General features: G+C 44.1%; 1 protein-coding gene across 1 annotated transcript; it reads left to right on the forward strand.

Moving 5' to 3' along the window:
- The first annotated feature begins 1660 nt into the window (after positions 1 to 1660).
- LOC119391179 (MOB kinase activator 1B) lies at positions 1661 to 24298 on the forward strand. Its single transcript, XM_037658856.2, has 3 exons — positions 1661 to 1932; positions 9010 to 9404; positions 14810 to 24298. Exons 1-3 carry the CDS (start codon positions 1919 to 1921, stop codon positions 15067 to 15069), a joined length of 669 nt encoding a protein of 222 aa, XP_037514784.1. The 5' UTR covers positions 1661 to 1918; the 3' UTR covers positions 15070 to 24298.
- Positions 24299 to 25609: the final 1311 nt, after the last annotated feature.

The raw sequence follows: 25609 nt of genomic DNA on the forward strand, positions 1-25609 counted from the left end.
GGTCTGGCAACCCACTGGCATGTGGGAACATGGATAGGGTAACATGGAGGAAGGAAAATGTGTGCGAAGCTCCGCGTTTGTATGGAAGATATGCGCGCGCCTGCAGCTGCAGTGGGTTTTTTTTTTCGTTCTGGCGCGCTGAATTTCGTATCGAGAGATGCGGTCTACATAGAAAAGGAGTCTGTGAGACGTCCTGAAAAGGTACTTCCATGAACTTGGGACCGTAGGGCACATGCATAGAGTTTCATACTACAATACCTAGCAGGCACGTAGCCAGGAATTTTTTTCGGGGGGGGCACTTGCTGAAAGCCTTAACTATTTGAGAAAAACGCCTATTTTCATAACTTATTTTCAGTAAAACACCATGTATCATCTGGATACGGGCCTGCCTAGAGGGGAATAGTACAGGCTGCGGATCTGCTTCGGATGGATTACGCTCTTGAGATTCGCGATGCTTGTTTGCCGAGTGTAAAACAAAGTGATATGAAGTTATTTTCAAATAAAATTTGCTTCATTCTTTTCTACGTAAAACTTATTACAAAAAGTATGCGTGACCGTGAGATGAAAGTGAAACCTGGACAAATTCAATCACCGGGGTATGCATTGTGGCATCATTAAATAATGAATTATTTTTGTACACTCACAGAACGAGTAAAAAGGGCGTCTTTTTGTCCCACAACAATAATCGTCATCTGGCTTGCTTGCGTTTTCTTTCTTGAAAACTCGGCGCTAGCCACTTTCCTACCAAGAATGCTATGTCACGCTGATAGCGCACGTGCCGTTCGTGACCAGAAAGTGCCGGGCTCGTGGCGATAAAGGAAGGCAAAATAAATGACGACTATCGTTGTGCGACAAAAAGACGCCCTCTTTTCTTGATCTTTTCTGTGAGCGTATAACACTTGAAAACAAATACGCATGTTTTTCCCTCAAACGCATTATCTATTTATGGAAATAACACTATTGTCGTCTGCTGCGATGCCAGGGCGTCTGTCCAAGTGTTCTGCCCCCAACGCATCTCTCGTTTTGTTTTGAAGTGAAGTCAGAGGAGCGTGACGATGCGTCTACTTAGCTTCGTCGTCGTTTTGCAGCCGATTTGAACGAGATTTGGCAAGACGCGCTTATCAAACAAACGTGAACTCTATGCAATATATCCTGCACTGGCATGGGACGCTACATTCGCATTCGTACCGCCAGCGCCTATGCGCAGCGGTGAGTACACGATGCTTTGCTAAAACTATCAAATACAACCATTAAAGCTGCAACGTCGCAGCACACCAAGAGATATACCAGTCTTCAGCCTCTTTGAACAACAAATGCACTGCTTGAGTGCTTTGCAACGCACGCCACTACCCACGCCTCGCGAGGAACGAAACTGAAACTAGAAAAAGATCCGTAGACAGTTCGCTGTACTTTAGTTCGCTGGCTAACGCAGCGCCAGTTTCCTCTCTACGGTGTGTGTAAACCGCAATTACTACTCTCAGAGGCCATGCGTTTGACAACGAAGAGCATGGAGGACGAAGAGCGCCAGGCTCACTAGGCAGCATCAAAACGAAAGACATGTTGTCATGTTTTGATAAGTTTTGATGTTGCATATCGCAAACTTACGTCTCAAACCTTCCTTAAAACTTGAACCTTCCAAGCACTTTGTTTTAGCGACGCGTTTTCAAAGGCTGTTAGCGTCCTCTGTGTAGGTGGAAGCGACAGGAGTGTTGTGTACGTCACGAACACTCCCACCACCTTTCCGGCCGGAACTGCCGGAAACACCTTTCGGAAACTGCACGCAGCAGCCAGCTTCTTCTGGTGGTGTTTGGTCACGGTTTCGTGCGTAACATGGTCACTTCCGGATAACGCGGACTGCTGTGACTTGGTCTGCGGCTTGGTATCTGCAGCGAAACATCAATCGGCGCGCGGCGGCGAGATGAGCTTCCTTTTGTAAGTTATTCGTGCCTTCAAGCGCGAATCTCCGTCGGTATTGAACGGCACCTTTGCATGCCTTTGTTGTCTGGAGTGGGCAATCGCCGTCTTGTCGCCTCTCGCGAGCTACTGTTTTCAGTACGGCGATGATTAAACGTCGCTTGATAGGCTTAGATCAGCTTAAGTTGAGCAGACAAGTCGCGAGAAAGAATGTCGACATTCCGCGCCTACATTGTGTCGCGATTTGTAACGGAACTGCACAAGTACGACATGCTGTAACGTGGACGACGCGCGCGAAGTGTAGCCAATGCCTCACCTGCTGGGCTCGTTTCGGAGCGCATTCGTGTTGCTTGGAAACGAGCCGAGCGGTCTTGTGCGATCGTTTGGTTGTAATTACCGAATTGACGTCTCGGATGCGAACTGGACCAGACCTTGGCGTGGCTGTATACCTACATTCACGGCAGGGTTTCATGCTTCCTGTGTTTCAGATTGCGCGTTCCGAGGTGGTGCTCGCTTCGTACACAGAATGCGTAATTCATACTTTCACCGAACTGGTACCTTTACTGCAACGTCTGACAATGTGCTGCCTTTATTGTTCAGGCAGTCACCGTGGAAATAAAAACCAAGTGTGCAAGCCAACAAACCGTTCTGGCTACTTTTCGAGCATGTTGATGGAAACATCGTACAGAGTCCGAGGTACTACAACGATATGGGAAGGTCTTTCATTGAACTGTGGTCATGGTGTTTCATTCACTCTTGCATTTGAGCAGTTGCTGAACTTCTCGCGAATTGCCTTGCATTCATTTTTATTTCCGAATGCTTGGCGCTTGCGTTTGATACGTCTGTCGCGATGCCTTCGAGACGTCTTCTGCAGCCATGGCAATGAACTGAAGAATTGACGATTTTCGTAACGTTCTCGCTAAGTTCGCTTCGTCTGACGTTCTTATTTTAAAAACGTACCGCCAGCGCCTTTCCGTGCTTTCTCGCGGAACGCGTTCCGTATAAGGTTAAAAAGGAAAGCAAGCTTTTCGGGGTCTATTGCGCGCGGTGCATGTAATCGCTCGCGTCGCTTTTCTTGCGACCCCGCAAGGAGTTTTTGGCAGGCCGTTTCGGTGAGGAGTCATGCGAGCGAAGTCAGTGTACGGTGACGTAAGGCGGCCTCCGAAGCTTCACGCAGACGACGTTATGAAGCGTTTTTCCTTACCACGCGCGGACTTCGGCGGTGAAGCTAACTGTCCACCCCCCTGCGTGCACATCAGCAGTATGCGCGAAGACAATACGCTTCTCTTGGTGAACTTGTGCTGACCTGTGCCCGGCTGGCGGCCCGTTTTGTTGCCAAAAATAAGCCGGCCGAGCGTCGACTCCTTCTCCCGTCCGTTGTCGAAAGTGGGTGGCACCCGCCGTGAGCCGACGACACCGCAACATTTGTTGTCACGAGGCCCCGTAGGCGGCAGGATGCGGTGCTGCATTTTGGAATTAAGTGATCGGAAGCGCATAGTGCACGCAACTGTTTCCCTTTGTGCTGATGGCACGAGCCGCGTAAATATTCGCGAAATATCTAGCGTTCCGATCAGCCTATCATACCGGTGGCATGTTTTCTGGTAGGTTATTCACAGCATTCAGCAGTGGTCGAAAGGCTTGGGGTTAGTGCAATAGCGTAGCGAATCTTTATTCAATAAGTGGGACCTAGTGGCTATGATGAGAGAGTTGGTTATGTAATCCGGCGTCAAAGAAGCCCTGTACTTACATTGGTGGGCATAACCTGTCCTACCATCAGTTGGGTCATGCTGTGCATGCACACCAGAAACATCCTTCACTTTTTGGTTTTGTGGTGGTAAGCAGCAAGTGTTACATAAGCAACACAGGATGGGCGTAGCTTTCAAATGAAGGATGAAAAATAATCATGATAGAAGAGGCAATGATAGAGCCACTGTAGTGGGTATAGCAAGGCATGCGAAAACTGCAGTGATGATCGAGGATGGGGATAACAAAGGTTGCTACATAGGTGCCTTTTCAGAACGTCGGATACCCTTTAATTCTTCAAATTTGTGGGAGCTGGGAACATGCTTCTAATAGAAGATAAGTTAGTTACATTTAAATGTCTGCTGTCTGCCTCCTTGCTTAATGTGCCGGTTAAGGTCTTTCGCGGTATGCAGTAAGAGTGAAAATCTTGTCTAGTTACATATGCATCTGAGCACTGTACTTGCTGATGACGGCATTGACAACTGAACTTATGCTCATCTGCATCTTTACTTCAATAGAGGCTAGATGCTAGAGTCCCATGTACTGTGGGATGTCATTGCACGTTTTAAAGAACACCAGATGGTATAAATTTCCGGAGCCCTCCACTACGGCGTCCATCAACCGAGGTTTTGAGACACAAAACCCCAGATAATATTATTATTATCTGCATCTTTTTTTCTCTGTATGTTTCTGTATGTCCTTGCACCGTTTGGCTTGAATGAGTGACCCTGCTTTCACCATGTGCTTGTTATGCCTCCTCCTTATCTGTGTTCCCGCAGGTTGCTTGAGACACTCTGCCCTGTGAACATGAGCTGTCAGCTGCCTGATAAGCAGTGCTCTGAATCGATAAGGCCATCTGTCTTGCTATCATTAAGGCTTGTCTCGCCATAGCTGACAGTTTCACCGTAGAGCGGTTGGGCATCCCATTTGTGAGCACATAAATGTGATTGTGAGCGGAGACACGAAATGGAGTTTTCACTTGGTTTGAGCTTACCTCTTGCAGCAGCATGTTTGCTGTGGTGCAAAAAATAAAAATTGCAAGTAGCTGTATGGGTTGTTCAGATGTCCAAGGAGTTATTGCAGTCGAAATACAAATATTTTTTACTGTTATATTTGTAAGCAGGACTTCGTTAATGTAAAAACTCGCTTGGTTTGTCCTGACATATTTCTAGAGGTTACATAAAAAAAAATGAAACTTTAAAAATTATTTATTTTTATTTTATTCAAGAAGCATTTATCATTGATCTAGTAGCTTCATTCATGCACACACAAAATGAACAGCGTTCTTTCTGTTGTTTGTTAGTGTCTTGTGGCATTTCCTTTAGGCAAGTTGTTTTATTTCATTGTCACCGAAGTTCCATTGATGTCTGCCAGTTGAGCATCATTTCATTTGGCATTCTACTTGATTCAGTCGTTCAAGGGTTATGATTTGTGCCCTTAACATATTTGTGCAGGAGAAAGTTTGTTAATGTATTAAGGGCACAGCTGGTGTCCTACAGAGAAAAGAGCCAAGGCAGGCAGCATACCAGCCTATCCTCCACATTAAGGGCGCGGAAAGTTCTGAGAGGCAAACATGCAGTGGAAGAATAATTGAATGTGCAGAAAGTCTGTAGAGCATTCGTGTTACTGAGGGGCAGGGATAGCGCAAAAAAAAAACACAAATATTTTGTGGGCTCTTTTTTTTAAGCCATGCCATCAGTACAGCCTTGCAGTTGATAGTCAGCATATATGTTGTCCTTTTTGTTCCTTGTAGTGTTTGTTGGCCTGCCTTTTTACAACATGCGTTTGGCAGCAGTGTTGGGTGTACACGTTACACCTACAGGAAGTTTTGGCTGCGCTGTCTGACAACACAGGCATCGTGTGAGCGTCAGAGTCCACTCACCTCTCTCGGGTGCTTGCTTTTGTCTTTATCTCGTTTGCGTTTGCACTTGTTTTGACACCCTCCATAGCTGAAGCTGAAGCACAGCATTCCCTTGCATTGCTGCTCTTGTACTGAGAGGGCACGCTGCCCTTGTAGCTTCTTTCTGTGTGCAACTATAATACTGCCTGTAAAGGGGATAAAGGCTTGTATTGATAGAAACTTTTAGAGAAACCACTTAGTGTGTCCTCAAAGAAGTTGAGCTGCATTATCAATGCAGGAAGCTTTAGTACTGTGTTACACTATTTTATTGTAAAAGTTTTGTAATTTGACTGGAAGTGGCAGTCTTTGTTAAATTTTGTGGCCTTATATGTTTAAAAAAAATTTCATTGGTGTAAGCGCCCAGGTATGAAAATTGTACTGCTGTGAACAGCAGTGGTGGACTTGTCAGCACTCTTTCCAGGAAAAATTCTGTTTGGTGAAAATTAACTTCTCTTTTTTTTTTTTGCCTACCAGCAGTATCCATTGTATTCGAATCTTCCAAAAAGTCTCCTTGTTTAGCAGTTGTCACTAGCCGAGATTATGAACGTTGCAGTCTTCATGAATGTTTTGACATCTCTGGAAATTATTTAAATGTTCCATGGTTTCTCGCACATTGCCGAAACATCAGCTGCGCTTACGCAGACGTGTTTGGTGCGGTTCTCCTGTGTAGTAAGCAGGTCGTGTTCTGAAAAAAGTGGCCAATCCGCATTTACACTGGGGTCCTTCAATGCTGGCACAGTAGAACCAAGCTTACTCCACGGTTATTTCCACGGAGCAGACAGTGAACTATATTGCCAATGCATTTGAGGCTTCTGCAGCAGTATACCTTGCTTAGTGAAGAATACAAGTAAATTGAGAAGATGCAAAGCATCTTAAAGTGCCCCTAAACCACCCAGAGGTCGAAATTTAGTTGTGCTGTTGCAGTTGTGCACGAGTCTACAAAGAACGCTGACGGAGTTGCACGCGTCTTCTCGTTTCGCTCTTTCCTTCGCTGGGCCGCGTTCGTCGACTCGTCTGTCCACCTCTCCGAGTGCCCTTCCTCAGCATCCGAGGTGGAAACGCAAGAAGCGCGCCAGCAGAAAACAGGCTCCTGTACGCCCACTGACAGCGTCTGTTGCTCACGACGTCACCTAACCATACAGATGACGTCATGACGTCTGTTGGCGATAGAGGAAAGGCACGGAGAGGAGCACGCGAGCGTCTGTTGGTGGTTTAGGGGACCTTTAAAGGCGAACTTGTATAATTGTGCGATATTGTCTTACGTGTTTACCAACACATATTTTCGACGTTGTACAAACTCGCGCATGGCTCTCATGTGTTAGAAAAGGATCACAATTGGGAAGTATGGAGGCTGGTAAACTGTTGCAAAACATTACGTTTTGTACTAAATTTGGTCCCGAAATGCCCAACTTGGGTTCATTGACGTCATGATGTCGTGAAGCAGAACATTTTCTGTCATATAACAGCGAGGCTAGGTATGACAACATTGGTAGTAAAAAAAAATAAACGGGTGCACAAATTTCTTTCCATCTGCCTTTGCGTATGGCAGCCATGGTGAGTCAATATATCATAATGTCGTTTCACATCGATGCCTCCTGAGAACCAAAACTGAGACTGGATTGTAGAAAGAATTCTTTAGGGCTCTCTGTCACTTACCAGTTTTCGGTCTATTTAAAGTGTTTTGAACTGTCATTTAACAAAAAAAAAGAAAGCATTGAAAATGTCAGTGCCCCTTGTAAAGGGAGCACTTAACTAGCATTCCAGCCTTTACTGCAGCTCATTTTTTATATAAAGGCTTGAAAGAACTTTTCTTTTTTCTTTTTCCTTTCTTTCTTTCTTTCTTTCTTTCTTTCTTTCCATACCTCTCTGACTGACTCATCATGTGAAGCATTCAAGTGTCAAGGTTATGTTGGCCTGAATACACTTTCTCTTTTCCCTTCAAATGTGGGTTGAACCGTGCATATTTTTTAATGCTGCCTTTATAGGTGGTGAGTAGTCATACGAGTGCCTAGAGGAAATTAAAGGAGTTGGCAGATGACGAGCTTGTGAAATTCTTTTTCCCAAAAGGAATTTGGCACTTGCCTAATCATTGACTGTAGCACAGGTGAAAACAGTGTGCACTGCTTGCATTTTATTAAAATTGAGGAATTTTAGATGCGGAAACCAGACAAATGTAGAACTGGGTGGCACCTGGGTAATGAGTGGACAACATCACTGATTGATTTTATCGACACAGAATTATTTTATTCAATTTGCACTCATTTAATTTTGACCCATAGCTGTGATAGCTAGCATCTGGCCCAATACTTAAATGCTCTTATAGCTACACACCATGCAGCTACATGTCAACGTAAAGACATAACAAATTCACCATGTCACAAATCAGCATTGCAAACCTATGTGCCTATTTTTGACAATCTGCTAAATAGTAAGGCTACCTCAACAGCGAGTTTAGATAATGCAATAGCATGTTCTTCACAGATGAAGCAAAATTACACGCTAATTTTAACATGATGCCATATGAAGTTGCACTTACAACTGCTACAATCATTGTGGCTGAGTTGGCAAAACAGTGTACACATCATTTCCTGACACACAAGGCTTTCAACAAGTGACGTGTTTGCACACATCGTAGCATGACCCAACTGGCAATATTCAATAGGTAATTTCACACCACTCTAGCAGCACTGCTATGGTTTTACAAAACATAAAAAATACCTTTTACAGCCAAACTGTATATAACTAGGCCATTCGTAACTCTGCGAACAGTACTGAACAGAAAATTATCATCATGAACGGCCTTTACATCTAAATTTTTAAAAAAGTGACTGTAGGCATACACAGCTCATGTAGGCATACACAGCCTGAATTTGACAGGTGGGCTGCAGTGTTTTCGTAGGAATGTTTAGGCATGTGTACGAAGAATATTTAGCACCACTGTCTTATCTCTTTGAACACGTGGGGTCCGTGCTTTATGTGCGGATAATTAACGCAACTTTGAAAATCTACTACGGTTGAACCACATGGACAAGCATGGATGTGTTCTGTGGTGCTTGTGCTGTTAATAGCTCTGGGCTTGTTGAAATGTGCAGTGTCTTCTATTTTACGTGTAAATGTGCCTCATATGATGCCCAATGCAAAGAGCTATGAACGAAAGGTTAGTATGCTAAATAGGTGCTTCTCTTAAAAGGGGACCGTGCAACAAAGTGTGTAGCGATTGTCCTAACTTAAATATTGACTTCAGAAGTGTATCAATATATCCATGAAGATTTGCAGTTTTTTTGCGAAATCTTTTTTAAGTTAAATTTTCTGTTGAATACCATTGGTTCGTAAAGGACAAGGGGTATGAAAAGAATAGTCTTTATGTTGATATTTTCGCAATACTAACTTTTTAGCTTTGTTGCGGACTAGCTGGAATTACTAAGAACACATGGCATTGCCTGTGCATGCAGCGGGGGTCGCTCCTCCAAGACCTTCAAGCCAAAGAAGAACATCCCGGAGGGCACCCACCAGTATGACCTGATGAAGCAAGCGGCCGCCACTCTGGGCTCTGGCAATCTGCGGCTCGCCGTCATGCTGCCCGAGGGCGAGGACCTCAACGAGTGGGTGGCTGTCAACACGGTGGACTTCTTCAATCAGATCAACATGCTGTATGGCACGGTGACCGAGTTCTGCACCGAAGGCAGCTGTGCAGTCATGTCGGCGGGCCCCAAGTACGAGTACCACTGGGCCGATGGACAGACGGTCAAGAAGCCCATCAAGTGCTCAGCCCCCAAGTACATTGACTACCTCATGACATGGGTGCAGGACCAACTTGATGACGAAGCCTTGTTCCCTTCCAAGATAGGTGTGTACACTCTTGCTTTTCTTTCTTTCTTGTTTTCATGTCCTCACTACATTAAGAACAAGCAACACAAGCACCGTTTTCTCCCTCGTTAAATGTGCCAATGCCAGGGTAATCCAGGGATGAGACAGCTGCGCATATTGCACATTTTTGATGCAATTTCGTTGTCCTTTGCCAAGCTGCTCCAAAAGCATAAAAATTGCACCAGACTGCTCCAAAGCAGCCTCAAAAGCAAGAATTTTGATACCCACGTGATCTTCAATGGAGAAAAAAAGCTGAGCTGACAACATGATTTTCCAAGCAGTGCCAGGAATACCAAGAAAATAAGACGTTCGCAGAACACTTAGACGCGCCCAAGCATGTTTCTTTTATACACCTTTCTAATGAAGTCTCCCATGGTGCTGCCATAATCTTCTGGACTGTTGTGAATATGCGTGACCCCGAAAAAATGTGCCACCATGCCCCGAGCGTGCTGCTTCTACTCGCTAGGCTGTGTGTTCTGGCGCTACTGCCGTTTCGAAAACTACTGAGTGGCATGCGTAGCGGGGTTGACTCTCAGGTTCTTTGCTGCACGTAGCGTGTTCCTCCGTTTGCTGCGGTTTTCGTGTCGACGCTGCTGTGTGTGGTCACCTACGCGCGCGTTTGCGCATGCAGGAAGATATATCTTCCTAACAAGACATCGCAGAGATACGTCGCCTGCATGCAACGCATCTCTGTGATGCTCTAGCGCGTGGGTTCTCAAACTGAGTTCCACGGAACCCAGGGGTTCTGTGAAGGACATCTTAGGGTTCCACGATCGGCCAGAACGAATGCAACTCGCTCCCATTTTACCCCCATTAGCAACTAATTTATTTATTTAGACAAACAAATTTGTATTGCGTTTTGCATTTAATGAAGCCATCGATGCCGCATCCGCACATCGGGTGTCTGGGGGTAGCGAGAGACCACGAATAAAGCACCTCAGTGTTTATTCGTGGCTCATGGCACGTCGGCAATCACATGGCGCAGTTTTCATACGCGGTGATTTGCCACTGCTCGGTTTTGTAATCAAAACGCGCAACGAGCGTAAGCGGTGTTGCTTCGTGCCGGCTGTGGGCTAAACGAGCATTTAGGCTTAGCTTTACAACCGGTGTATCGGTCGACAGCCGTTTCGCTGCGCGACTGGCATGCCTCCTTTTTTTTTTTTGCAAAAAAAAATAAAATAAAACAGGCCTCTGTACGTCTGGTGCTTCATTTACGGGAACACATTGCTTGTATACGCTGCGCAGTGCCTGGAGCATGCAATGTATAGTCAGCAGACGCTTTACGCGAGTCACGGAGCGGCACTGGGGGGAATCGCAATTCTACGTATTATTCAAAGAGGAGGGATTGGAGCTCAAGGTAGCCACAATGCTGCATTGCTCCAATGAAAAATAAAATAATCTCCCTTCCGAGTTCCATTTTCTTAGCTTTGAGCTCCGTTTTCTCAGCTTTCATTTTTTGTGCAGTTGCTGTCAGTCATCCCTGTGCCATTTCACAACATATAAAGATATAACTATGCCATTTGTTTGCGCTTAGATCCTGAAACACAGGTGAAATCCGTAAAGCTGTCCATATTTGTCTGTACATTATACAGATTTTTATAATTGGCTTTTTGTAAAAGTTGTTAATAAGACAATATGTACATAACCTTTCAAATTTTTTTTTTTGTGTGTGTGCTTATAGTATTAAAAAATTACCCAATAGCTTTATGGCACAGAATGGGTCCTTGTGAATATCTTTATGCAAAAATCTTGACAAACAACCAAATCCATTAATTAATTTTGGGTTGACAATGAGAGTCTATCAAGTGTTGTAACTAAAAAACTGCAACAGAAAGCTCAAAGCCAATTTCACTTATGGTATCAGCATAACAAATCGCATCTGCATGCCAAATTTCATCACTTTTTCCCCATAAATTACAAAAATAGTTTTCATTGCCACGTCCTCCCTTAAAGGGGCCCTGCAACAATTATTTTTGACAATGGTCAGGAAATGCTGCCAATCGGTAGTCGAGGCTCCTGAGGACATGCGAGCCAAATATTATAGCGCAGCACACGGCCTGCAGCTTACAATTAATTCTCAAAGTCAGCTAGAAATCATTCCCTCTTCTCTCGACAAATGATGCCATATACCCGAATGACCGCGCCATATACCCAGATTCATGGCGATTGGCTGATTTGAGCATCACGGGCTTCATAGTTACCGAGGCCGCCACAAGAAGCAGTGATGTGCCCGCGTGTGCGCCCGTGATCACACTGAAAGCCGCACCTTCGAAGAAAAAAAAAGGAAAAGTTTTCGAGGCCTCATTCACCGAGCATCATCCGACGGGGTACGGCAAACGTCTGGGCGTGGAAGGATCGTATGACCAGGTTTCATGATATCACAACACACTACCAGTTACAGAGACGCGTATACCCATCCCCTCACGATAGGCTAAACAGGATGCAAGCGGTACACTACAGACAATTACAAACAGATTTGTACAGAAACCCCACACTCATGCACGCCATGTATCCAGATATTTACACTACAAACAGATGCAGCTCGTGTGGCGAGGTTGCCACGCTTAGCCACATGTTGTGGGAGTGTCGGGGCTTAACCATTTGAGGGTCGAATTTTTTCGTGAAATCCACTCCAAAAATGTGTAATTTTTTTTATTGCCGAAATAAATTCTTCAGACGATTCTATTTAAGAAAAAAATTGTCTAAAATTTTTTTCCGTGACCGTAAAGTGACAAAAAAATCATTTTTGTTGTTACATACACATGGTTTATTCGTAGTAAAATCAACCAAAATCCTAAAAAGCTTGAAAAGTTTTTTATAAATAAAAATTATGCATTGTATTCAACATAGCTTACAGACATACAAAAAATAAGCGCACCAGAGTACTTTTCCGGTTAAAAATGTTCGTGCTCTAACACTAAAAACTTTTCAGCGAGTGATAGTCTTTCAAGCATGGCTCGCCGCCGCGCACGCTTTTCAGATGTCGCTCCTTGATTGTCATCAGAGTCTGAACTCGTCAAAAAATCCTCGTCTGACAAACTGAAATCTAATGAATCAGATTCTGATTTGGCACTTGGGGAATAGTCCGCATCAGAAGAATCGCTGCTCAACTCACCGGCAGCAGAGCAACCAGCTCGCGCTTCCATAGCGTAAGCGAACTGCGTCAGTGAGCGCACGGAAGAAAACTCTATGGTTGTGCGCCCATCCAGAAAGCAAAACGAGTGAAAACGCTATAGTAATCCTTCGTCTTATCGCCAACACGACGTAGTTAGTTTTTCCGAGACCCCAAAACAGGAAATGCAATCACGGTGGCGTCGTTTGTATAATTTAGCGCCGCACAGAAACAGATGTAATCGTGCCCCGGGGAGCAATAAACGAGAGAGTAACAAGCAGTCACCCTTTGAGAGATTAGAAACCAAACAGCCATCAGCTTTGCGGGCGCAAGAAGCGAAAACCACCCGAAGGACCAAACCGAAACCAGCCGGACCTCGTGCGCATGTTCTGATGTGCAATTGAACGCCGCCGCGCTGCTTTGGAAAGCAAAAAAGAAAAACGACGGAGAGACATCGGCGCACGGAGGTGCATCGGTGCATTAAAAAAATTCCACGTATTCCCGAAGCATGACAGCACATTCCAAGCAAGAGAAATGATCGAAGAAGGCGTGCGTTTGAAACCAACCACTTCGAGGGCGCGTTCGGTTGCACAAGCGATAGCCGGTGCGCCGTTTTGCGAAGCATAAAAAAAGCAACAATGGAGAGACATCAGCGCATGAAAAAAATTCCACGTATTCCCGAAGCGTGGCAGCACATGCAAAGCAAGAGAAATAATCGAAAAAGGTACGCACTTTAAACCAGCTGCACCGCGAACGCGCTCGGATGGGCAAGCGATAGCTGGCGCGCCATTTTGGGACGCAAAAAAAATACAATGGAGAGACATCGGCGCATGAAAAAAATTCCACGTATTCCCGAAGTGTGGCAGCACAGGCCAAGCAAGAGAAATGATCGAAAAAGGCACGCGTTTTAAAATTAAACGCTATGCCGTACATGTACAACGAAAACCCTTTGGTACCAGGAAGCTTCTGCCATACATGTACGGCGAAAACACTCAAGGGGTTAATAGACAAATTGAACAGTGCCAATTCATTCGTCTCTTCCACCGCCAGCCTCCGCTCGTGCTGGCAGACTGCACTGCTTAGCTCGAACCTGATAGCACAACTCTGGGCCGTCTAGCCGCTTCGAGACAAGGTCTCAGAACCGCGTCCGCAGTGGGTGCCCAGGCCTACCACAAAGGCGGCGGACTCAAATCTCATTGATTTGACCATAAAGTTTCTGTTCCTTCCTTCTCATGGTCATGACGCACGCGTGACATATCTTCTTTACCCCATGCCATCCCTCTCTGCTTAGCTTCCAGTGCATTCGTCGGCACGAGAGAAGAAAGAAAGCAATTACAGTGTGCGACAAATCTCCAACTCCGCTCGTACTTGAAGGATTCTAAACATTTTTGTGCCAGTCGATTCTTGAGGCAATGAACTCCATTGGTGAAGCCATGCGATGGTTACTTGGAAAAGTGTTGCAGGGCCCCTTTAATGTTGTCAACTTATGTCCCTGTTAGGGGCTTAAAGTGATGGAGACAGGACATTTCTAACCTAATTATTGAATTTCTGATGCCGTAAAATTAAGTTATGTGAACTGCTTTGAAAACATTGTTATAGCAAAAAATTGCTACTTGGGATGCTGCTCAGCATCCTTGAAAAACCTTTGGCGGGGACTTAGAAGTCCTTGCAAATCCTAATTTTGATTGTGTGTGTGTTGAGTATCCACTGTTTAACTATGGTTAGGACCAGCCTAATGTCTTGAAAGACAAGTTGTATGCTTATCACCTGTCTCAGCCAAAGAACCACATTTTGGAGCTCTTATGCTTTGCGGTGCTGTTTCTGTTCCAATTGTTTTGCCAGAGCTTGAAATATTTTTAATTTCTTAATTCTCTCATAAATGAGCACTTTCAGTTAAAAAAAGAAATCTTTACAGAAATGTGTTAAGGTTTAACAGTGTATATTTGGTGGCTTTACTGGCCCTTGTATTTGTATCGGTATGTTGGCAGTTCATTTGTAACCATCACAATAGTATAGATAGCGACAGACTTTGCCTACTGCACCAGTGCACCTATTATATACACCCTTGCTATTGAAGGTGTCCAAAACTATCCCATGCACAACTGTGTGTGGTTATCAGAGCCACTTGTTTTTGGCTTAGCATTATTATCAGTGGTATGAAGTGTATGCGTAGTACTGTCATCATTGTAAACGATACTTGGCTAGCCTGCGTAGCATTGGTGCTTGAGTCCTGTGAGTGACTGTGTGCTAATTTGCATCCATGTTACACATAGGTGTGCCCTTCCCCAAGAACTTCTTCTCAATCGCAAAGACAATCCTGAAGCGGCTTTTTCGAGTCTACGCACACATCTACCACCAGCATTTCTCGGAGGTGGTGCAGTTGGGCGAGGAGGCGCACCTTAACACCAGCTTCAAGCACTTCATCTTCTTCGTCCAGGAGTTTGGGCTCATCGATCGGCGGGAGCTGGTGCCCCTGCAGGAGCTCATTGAGAAGCTCACCAGCAAGGACAGGGACAGCAACCCGTCACGCTAGGGCACCGCTGTCTTCCTTCCTGAAACAACGCACGCCACCGCTACTTTTGCCCCCCTCCTTTCTGTTGTTCTGCATCGGTAAAGACTTCCTTTAGGCTTAACGCCAGCCAACGTTCTGCCTTGTGTTGTCCTTGAACACTGCTGGAACAACCAAATGTTTGCCTTGAATGCTTGTCGTCAGGGGTATGAAAAGGAAGCACCCTTGATGGCACCTAGATTCACTGCATCACTTTTGCCGCTCAGATGTTTTTCCACCGTCTGTTGATTTCCAAGTATTCTGCGTTACCATGCATGTTTCCGTGAGGCTAGAAGCACACTGTGCAATTTTCAAAGATGTCGTTTTGACACTTTGATTCTATCAGACATGCTGCCATCAGCTGCAGGTGGCCTTAGTTGAAGGAAGTGCTCCTGTCATTTCAGTGAATATCCCCATGCCACAGTCAGTTGCTATGCTTCCATCTACTGTGTGTTGGTCCATACTTTTAGAGCTTCTGTGTCAACAACCCATTTTGTCCTGCTCATCTGTTGTGCCACTTTCTACCGTGGGACTGAATCGTCTTTTTGTACTTGCTACTTGGCCAAATTTGCAAGGCCACAGAAGCCTGTTGCACCCCAGTGAGACGTGGAAATTTGACACTTTGAATGAGTGCTCTATACTGCAGCGTCAGTTTGGCGATATGCTACCAGAGTAGAAAGGCAATCATCATATGGAGTTAATAGCAGCGTTGATCAGTAAATGAGCCAGCAAGTTGTATATATTTATATTAAGCAATTTTTGCAAAATTAACATTGACCTGATCAGTCACAATAAGTGATGACAAGATGACAGTGCATCGAACACCTGAAGAACATGCTGCACATTTGTAAGTGTTAATGGCAAAGCATTTATTTATTTCCATACCTTCAAAGCCAATATGGCATTAAGGAAGGAATTTATTTATTCCCATACCTTCAAAGACCAATATGATGTTAAAGAAGGGAGCATACATAAAAACTCACAGGGTCCCTTATGCATTCGCCTAAGGTGACTCGAAGGCAAAAGCCATCTTCTTCTCATTCAATGTATTGCTCCTCCCCCTCCGAAAGCTTTCTGCCCTTCACCTAGCTTTGCACTGGCTCCGTCATCGGCCCACCTTTGACCGAGTGACAATGTCACGTGGTGGTGTCAGCAGGTGACATCATAGTGCCGTCATGATGACTTCACAAATTTTGCCGATCTGTGATGTCATCGTGTGATGATGATTTTTTGCATCACTCGTGTTGACGCCGACGCCTACGGTCAATTTTTGCGTTTGATGAGGCATCTAAGGCTTTCACCTTAATAAATATGTGTATAAGTTCACACGTGTTAACACCTTGTTGATGCCTTATAAACAAGGCACCTTTTATTTACAGAGGAAGAACAGTGGTGTCCATAAGCCAGAATACACAGACAATTTAAAATCTCAAAGAAGTTGTTTCCAAAGTAGAGCTTTTCCTGCATTGAGTAATATATCTTTTTGAAAAACTGCTATCAAGGCTTTGTATGTCAACTCGGAAAAGTAAGTTTTGTAAATGCATTCATCGGCAAGTGTCACTAAACTTTTCCATCTGGCAGCCTGCGTATGATACTGATGGTGTAGAGCACTCCTTCAGCGTGACGCTAAGCTTCCTATATGCCTGGTATAAAATCTGGATGTGCACACTTGCTTCTTGGTCAGAGTTTTCCCCAACATGCCAATGACACTTATAAAAAATATCTTAAATGCCTATTTTTTTGTGATTTGCTGTAGATGACCATTCAGATAGCAAAATACAAGGCTCATAGTTATCAAGGAACATAGCACATGATCGTCACCTATGATGTGTGGTTGACTTAGTGTTGGTCTTGCATCACTTTGCACAAATGATTTGATTCACCACAACATTTCTAATGGAAATGGACATTTGTGCATTCTGTATGCGCCTCATTTTGAACCCGTGACTATTTTGTACTTTTCTATTGGCTTTTACCTATCGTAGTTGTGAGCATTGCATTTTGTACACCTTCTGCTCCATGCTCATGTCTATGGTGGTCTCATTGAGAATCTGCTCATGGACTCTCCTGCAAATCGTTGCCATTGTGTTTCACCATGCAGGAATGTCTGCTCAACAGAGAAGCTGAAAGAACCTTGTGTTCAGTGAGTTGTCTTTTATGCTGACCCACGTTGTGAAAGGCAGTATTAAAAATTTGCCGTTTTTATTACTCCACACAGCAAACTAAAGAGACTTGTGCATTTGTCCTGTCCTAGGAATGCGTGGGTCATCAACTGCGGCACACAAATGCTCAACTGCTTGAGGGAGACCTTTGTTGTCTGGAAATTGGGCAAAACCTCATCATGATGCATGCTCTTTTTGCCTTGACTCCAGTTCTTGAACTTATTGTGCTTTAGGGGTCCCTAGACTTTACTGCGCCAATGTGCTCTGGAAGCCTCGTACTTGATATTGGTTTGTGCACAATAACACAGCTGCTGCTGTGTGGCAATACAGTAAAACCTTGTTAGTACATACTCACTTTAAATGCACTAACACAGTTGCGATGAATCACCAACTGTGCCTAATTTATTTGCTGACCACGTATGCTGTAGTAGTTCTTCCTGTGCCTACCACATTGTGCATACTATGATTGCTTTTTGTCGCTTGTATGTTAACTGTGCCCCTTAAATCGTGGTGTGGCCAGCGCCAGAATGTCCTGCAAATAAGTCTTCCGCACTTGCGGTAAGGGCAGAGACCAGTCCACCGAAGATTCATACTTTGCAGACAAGGAACGAAAAAGCATGAAGGCTTGATGGCAGCCACCGAAAAATGCATCAGTATGACTTAATGCCAACAACCCTATCACAATAAGCATTTACAGCTACCTGCTCAACCGCGCATGTGGTGTAGCGCTGAGTAAGTGAACTGCACACTCTCATTAGGTGACAAGCCGCACGTGCTGCGCTGACTGCCCTGCCATTCGCTATCACCTTCTTCCACAGGGTCGCTAGTGTGCCGCGGAGGTGTGCAGTGCGCTTTGCTCACAGAAGTGAAAGCAGCTCGCCATTGCTGCGTTAAACCAACAAAATACTCGCCAAATAATCCGTGCATGGTCATGAGAAGAGTGGGTATGAACGCACCCATGGCAAGTGCGCACATATGGTACCGCAAGCTCCCCGGCTTTGACAGTGTGAGCTTAGAAGGTGACGTACTGCACGCAACTAGCTAGGGACTATTGGCTCCGCACAACAGCAGATACGGCGGGTAATAAGCATCGCCAGTTTTCGCTCAGTAGCAGATCGCAGTACATCTTATTCATATGTACTGGGCAATATCGAACGAGTTGTCTGGCTGCTTTGGTGCCATATCTGCCACGGTGAGTGTTCCCTGTTACAATTTCAAAATGTTTCTTGGCTTCGCAACCATGCACTGTAGCTGAGTCAGGTGGAGAGGGCCAGAATTTCTGCACTTTGGTAAAATAGTAAGAGGAGGCCTTGTCATGGGTACTTTAGACAAAATTTACTGTGGCATTGGATCTGTTTCTTCATTGGTACCAATCGCGTACGTCAAGAGATGCAAAGGTGTGCGTGGCAGTTACTGCATAGTACTGTTTACTGCATACTTACACAACATTCCCAGAAGGCATGTATTAATAAGGTTTTACTGTAATGTGCTGACTGTAGTGGTAGCAGATTGCTTGCCTGCAGTGCAACTGAGACAAAGCCAAAACACTGCCAGCGTCTGTGCCTGTATGCCACAAGTCACTGGCTTGTCGCCCCTTCAGGTTACGCTGGTAACAAAGTTTATGGGAGCAGCACTTGGCAAACTGCTCCTGATGTTTCTCTTGTCCAATCGCCCTGGCAGGCCTGCCACCACCTCCAACACTCCTGCTCACCTACGTGGGTCATTACACTGGGTGTAAATGTGCCTCTAACTCCATATATATTGCGGTCATCTTGAAAACCTCTAGTTAGGACTGAATGTTGACATTTATGGTCCTGCAAGCTCTGTCATAAGCATTCATTGGGTAGAATCAGTTTAATTTGATGGCACTTTTATGTTGTCTTTCCTGGGTGAAAATATCACCTGCTCCAGAAGACTGGAAATGTGTGATTGGGTGTGCGCCTGTCTGAAAGTAGCTGTAACCAAATGTAAAGCAGCAGTGACACAGCGTCTCATGTGAATGAAGGTGGTATTGGATAGTGCAAAAAGATGCGGGGCACATACACTAGTGTGCTGTTTCCGTGTTTTTGGCTTGTCGTCTATTCTGTGCTCTTCATCACTTGTCTCAGACAAGGTTAGACTCCAACCAGCTAATTTTTTTGCATTTTATCATACTTTGGTGTATCCTAAATGCTATCTTAGTGTTAGCTCTGTTGTTCTTTGTTCTGGCTCAATCCCTAAACTTTGGCCTGCCTGACTGCTTCCTCTAGTGTTTGTAATGAGTGTTGTATGCCTTGAAATAACTGAACGCTTAGGTTTGAAATTAAATTAGACAAATCTTACATCTAGCACTGGTAGGTTTTTTTCTCGTTTGTTGTTGCCTGAAGCGTCGGTGTATCCATTTTTCGAGCTCTTTACGTGCTGGATGTGCATCTTGGTCCTTCTCACCTCGCAGCCATGTGGGGAGATGATCCAGATGCATGCTGGGGCAATTTCAGTGAACTGCTGGCTTTCATGTTCGCTTTTTCATCTGGCGAATAGTTGCTGTAAGCCTGTACAGCTAATCCCATTATGCAATTCATGTGTTACAATATAATCCTATGCATGGCAATTAAGTGCCGCTACACTGCTGTAGCTTCATTGCACAGTTCTTGTACATATGCGCATGAGCGCATGTGTAGATGACAAAAAAAAATATGTTCAGGGAATTTGCTTCATAACTCGCTCCCCTTGAAGTCTTTGGTATGTGAAAAGTTGCTAAAACGGTCTGATTACTTGATATAGCTTAGCCCATTGCTTTACAGAATAGTTTTAAAGGTGTGATGCTTAAAGTACTTCTATAGATTTGAGAAATATGGCTTATCTTGCTTTAAGGGTTCTCCAAAGTATGTTTTATTTACAGAAATGTTCTTTTTTTTTTCACGTTTTTTTATAAACTTTAAACACAATTCCCTTCCCCCTCTATCACCAGGTAAACTTCATTCACTAGCTGTTTAACATATGGCAGGTCGAACCACCTGCGGGCTGATGTCTTTTGAAGGGTCCAACTGCAGCAACAGCTTTTGACTTGATGGACCGATCCACTGCGGTGATGTTGTCGCATGACTGCAACTTCTACAGCCCACACACATCTCTCTTCTTGGCACAGTGCTCCGTACGGAACATTTTTCTACCATAATGGATAGACATTACCACAATGCACGTGCACCCAGGCCTTGGCAGCTGCGAATGGTCTCGTGTGGGCTGTCATGGTTATAAATCTGTTTCTGTGCTCGAACACCCTATTCTGAGCTCAGAGGCTTGGTTTCATTATGGTATGAACGTAACTCCCCATATTTTTATTTATTTTTATTTTTTTCGTGTGTCAAGTAGTTTTGAGGTGGTAATCCTGGTCACTTCCCTTTCCCAGTGTGTTTAGTTATGCTGAGAGGCAGTTTCATGTAGCAACGCATGCATAGCAGCACTAGCATTGGTACAGAGTAGCATGTTGTCCTATTTACAAACTCGTGTCTGGGGAGCGTAGCCTAATGGCTGTGCGTGACCGGCGCAAATTCATAGGGCCTGATGAAACTCGGGCAGGTGCCTCACACCGTAACAAATGCCGAGAAAGTGAAAGTGCATCGTGTCACTGCAGGCATATGGATGAGGGTGTATTGAAAGCACTGCATGACCTTACACATTATCAATACCTTGTTGCATGAGTGTTGCACTGAGTGAAAGTTTGGAGCATGAACTAGGTATGAATAGTTAGTCAAAGAGGTGTGATTGGCTGAGGAACTACATGATGCAGGGGATAGATATGGAGGTGGTGCAGTGGTCATTCAATGTGGAATCAAAAAGGAAATTGCTCGATGTAGTGCCACTTGTCACTGCCTTGAGCCAGTGACATTCCGTATTTCCAAGCTGTAAGTGCCCCTCATGTGTGGTCTTGACTGAACCATGTTTGTGCAAATGCAGAAAAAGTGACTAATATTTTTTTATATTTAGTAATAATATGAGTGGCATTTCTTTGGGAGCATCTGATTGTTGGGTGCATGCAGCATTCTTAAGGTCAATCTCCAGTCACAAGATTTCTTGACTGTCTGTTTTCTTTGACATGTAGAGCTTTTAAACGGCGCTAAGGTTTGCACACGTTGTGCGCTTTTCATGGAAGTAATCTGAACTGCCACCATAGAAAGAAAAAAAATGCATAAAATGAAGCGGTCCTGTCGTGTGGTTACCACCTTACTCAGAAATTAAGTCAGCTATGCAATGATGTTGAAACTCCGGTGTGTATTTTGTGAGGTTTATTTATGCAGTAATAGTGCATCGTCCCCCACCCCTTTTCACACACACACACATACATGCTTTTATACATCTGCCTACATTTGCAATAGGATCAGCCGGCCGTGAGCGATTGATAAGACTAGCACAGGATGGAGCTGAAGGTATCGCTCCGAAATAGTGGCTCTGTATTTGAATTATTCTTTGTACAAGCAGGAAAGGAAAATTTGTTGCGTACTGCATTTTATCAACATCAGTGCATCCAAAAAGTGATCACTGATTGAAATTCAGCCAGTGCCAGGAGTGTGGAAAGCAGTGTGCAAGAGATCCAAGCGTAACGCTATGCATGGTGCACATCTGTTCACAAAGCTTCATGCAACGTTCGGCTACCACAGTCACTGCATTTTCTTGCGAGCTGTGTGGATGCCCTCAAGTTGGAATGTAGGCAACAGAAGTGTGAAGAGGCACATCTCAAAATCCTTGCTGTTCACATGGGCCATGAAGAAATCCAAGTTTTTGACAGCTTCCATGTTCTAAAAGCTGCTACAACTATACTAGCAGCAGTACAAGCATGTGTATAAAGCTGTGCATCTCTTCGGTGCTTTTTATTTTCCAGGCTGTATATGCTTGAAGTTGTGCTTGTGCCCTTAGCAACAGGGTAGATACTCCATTTCTTCTAATGCATGTTTCGTTCTTTGCATTTCCAGCCTCTGACTTCTGCTTTTTGTTTGCTTAAAAGCTGTTATTTCTTGTTTACCTTTTTGTTTTTATTTATAGGGAAGCAGTTGTGGTAATAAGTGTGGGTGGCCATTGTGTGGTTCTGGCTCTCCGTTATAAGGAAATTGTGCTGTTTTTGACTGTTAACTATTCAAGTGACTGTTGCACCTACGTTTCTTTATGGGAAGGCTGTAGAGGTAACTGTCAGTTGTGTGCAAGGATCTTTGTTATGGCTGTCAGTGAGCGGTCCAGGAACTCATGTAGTGTTTCTTGCCATTCCTTTGCTCTCGCTATCTGCCATTGTGGCTGTGATTTGGTTAGCTGAATCCCAATTTTCATTATTTGTGATAACCGTGGTCCCATTTCCACGCAGTACGCAATGCTTTTTGTTTTATAGGCCTTATGATAGCTTTAAGCATGGGTTCCTCTGTTCCTCAGTGAATAGCCGGTGGCTGCCTGTACCATGCATTAAACTAATAGAAGACTGTTTGTCTTGCCATGTTCCAAGGTATATGTACTGTGCTACATTTTTAATTATGAAGTGTTGTGCTTGTAAACTCCTATGAGCAATTTTTTTTTTCCCAATGGACTTAGTCGTTCTACACCATGGTAATGTCATGTCTTTTTCATTGTTCTTTCTTGTGGGTACTTGCAGGCCATCAGTGTTGTGCGGTCATTTTGTTTTGATTCGTGTGTTATCGTTGCAAGGTCTGTATGCTGTGTTGTTTTTGTTTGATGTGAACCTTGTTTTAGAAAGTTGTTCCTGGCGTTTTTACCTTTACCACTAATGCAATTCAGGTTGGGCATGACTGGCTGATGACTGGGACACTGGGGAGTCTCTGCCCTTTATGTGCGTAGACTGCTTGCTGTCAGAGTTATGCACAAAATGTTTGTTGTTTTTCCTGGCATTGTACTCTGAGCTCCTCGTATGTATGCGAGTGTAATGACCTACCTTCTCTGCCGTCGCAGTCGGTGGAGCATGTGTAGCTGCAGTTTTGGAGCTGTTTCAGTCTTGGCATGGCTGTTCTGCAGTTGTGCTCCTTACTGCAGTTGGCTTTTGCAATTAATGCATGCCTTGGGTTTAAATTGCAGCAATTGTATATGTGCACCATTTATACTTATTGTTTGCTTTCATGTTCTCAGGTCCACCCCGCCCACACCATCTACACATGCGCACACATTAAGGCTTTACCTGGAATGTGGAAGAACAGTAATTGCAGTTAGACCTTTATTTGATCGTACAGGTGGGATATACGTAAAAAGAAGCATCTCTTCTTGCAAGTAGCACTCATCAAGCTGGCTTCAACTTACAATGTTAGAAAGCTTATGTGCACCCAACTGAAATTTGCATGTGGACTGCACCAGCTTTATGAATTTTCTCGTTATAGTTTGCTTCTTCATTTTCATTGAAGCTTAAAAATCCTTGTGTTCTTGTCGTGTGAAAGGCGGGACATTATGTGAAGAAAAAAAATATGAAAGGAAAAGCTGTTTCCAGTTGTGACATTTCTTTGTTCATAGTTTTCACTTTTTACGTCACAAGAAAGCATGAACCAACCAGCCCAGCAGCAAGCATAGTAATAAGTGTGTTGTGTGAGCCCTTCAACACAAGACCCCTCCTTGAATCTTGGCTAAAGGGCAGTGAACTATGTTAAAGTGCAGATGCGGTGTACAGTAAAGTGCTGAACTGTGGCGGCAATTCTCTGTAGACATATGGCTGTGTCAGCTCCCATGCCTCACATTTTTTAGGTTTTTTTCTCCACATACTGCACGAAGTGACCTTACATGACATGTCTGCTGTCAGAAATGTTCAGCCCCGTGAACTGATATTTCTTCCATGATCTGCCAGTAAACTTCGAACTCTGTACGAACAGTGTAGTTTCCTCTTTTTTGCTAATGTCTTCAGCACAAAGGCAAAGATTTTTTTACAGAACTCAATTTTGTACAAGGCAATGATGCAGCTGCCTTTGAGGGCAGTGTTCAGCTGTGCACATTGACAGTGCATGCTTTCCTTTTGTACGCTGCACAATATGGAATGTGACATTCACATGTGTTTGACGAGCACCTAGGATGTAAATAAATTATTTGATATATGACTGCATTGTCCTGGTTGTTTGACTGCTTCCAATCTGCAATCCCAAAAGCCTGAATGACAATGTGGTTGTGAAAGATCACTGAAGTGCCGTAATCGAGACACAGATGGGAGCATGAAATGAAGCCAGAGTGAGGGGTAAAAATACTTCATACACAAGGCTGATAATGCAGTGCAGTTTTGTATGTTCAGTAGTGATGCAAAGCTATCGGCAAATCGACTATCGATAGCATCGATAGTTTTTTTTTAACGATCGATAAACTATCAATAGTATTATCGATAGTGCGCTCGACCAGGGCCGTACCCAGAAATTTTTTTGGGGGTGTTTGTATGTAGAATGACCAACTTTGGCAACTAGTGGTTGCTGCGAAGGTGTGCAAGTATTCTAGTGTCATTCAAAAGGTTAAAGCATGCAAAAATTTCGGGGGGTGTCAGAACCCCCTCAACCCCCCCCCCCCTTAGTTACAGCCCTGCACTCGACAGTACCGTCGATAGTATTACTACCAACATAACTATCAATAGCACTGTGAAAAATTGCACTGTTGCTGGCCGGCGATGTTGCCAGAAAGCATATGCGATAGCCTAAAATCAGCAATACCCAGTTTACTTAATTTATGAGCAATTTTTTGGCAAAATAAAAATTATTTCAGCAGTGAAAATGCTGGAATATGTCCATCAATAAATTCGTATTCAACAGTAACCACTTTCACCTTACAATTAACAAACCTAGTTCTTGATATTTTTATTTTGAAATCACTAAATGCAGTATAATTTTGAGGTCGTACAGTACCGTCTAGTATCGCGATCTGTTTCCTGTACACCTGAACAAATCAACTTGTCGTGTCAGCCAAGAATTCTGGTGAAGGTGTGCAAGCATGTTAACATCTTGCCCTTCAGCCTGCTCCTCCTGCTACCACACGCTTGGGGAACCAAGTTTATGCTGCAATGAGTTCGCGTGGCTGATTTTATACTATGGGTAGTACTATGAGACTTATTATCGATAGCGCTATCGATAGTTTTTTTTACCATCGATAGTTCAATAGTGACTGAACTATCGATGGTGCCATCGATAGATCTGCATCACTAATGTTCAACCTTCTGAAGATTCACTTAAGCTCTGGTTATTCAACATGGTTATTCAAAATGACTGGACTCACTTGCTTCATTGAATCTAGCTATGGAGAAAGGCTCGAAGGGAAAGTATGCAGGCAAGCTGTTTAAAACAACTTTGTCTAATCTCAGAGTCCAGCAAATAAAGTGACGGACAGTATACCAAAAAGTGTAACAGCCAATTTAAGATTTGTCTCAATCTTGG

The sequence above is a fragment of the Rhipicephalus sanguineus genome, chromosome 1, assembly GCF_013339695.2.
Source record: "Rhipicephalus sanguineus isolate Rsan-2018 chromosome 1, BIME_Rsan_1.4, whole genome shotgun sequence".
Lineage (NCBI taxonomy): Eukaryota > Metazoa > Arthropoda > Arachnida > Ixodida > Ixodidae > Rhipicephalus > Rhipicephalus sanguineus.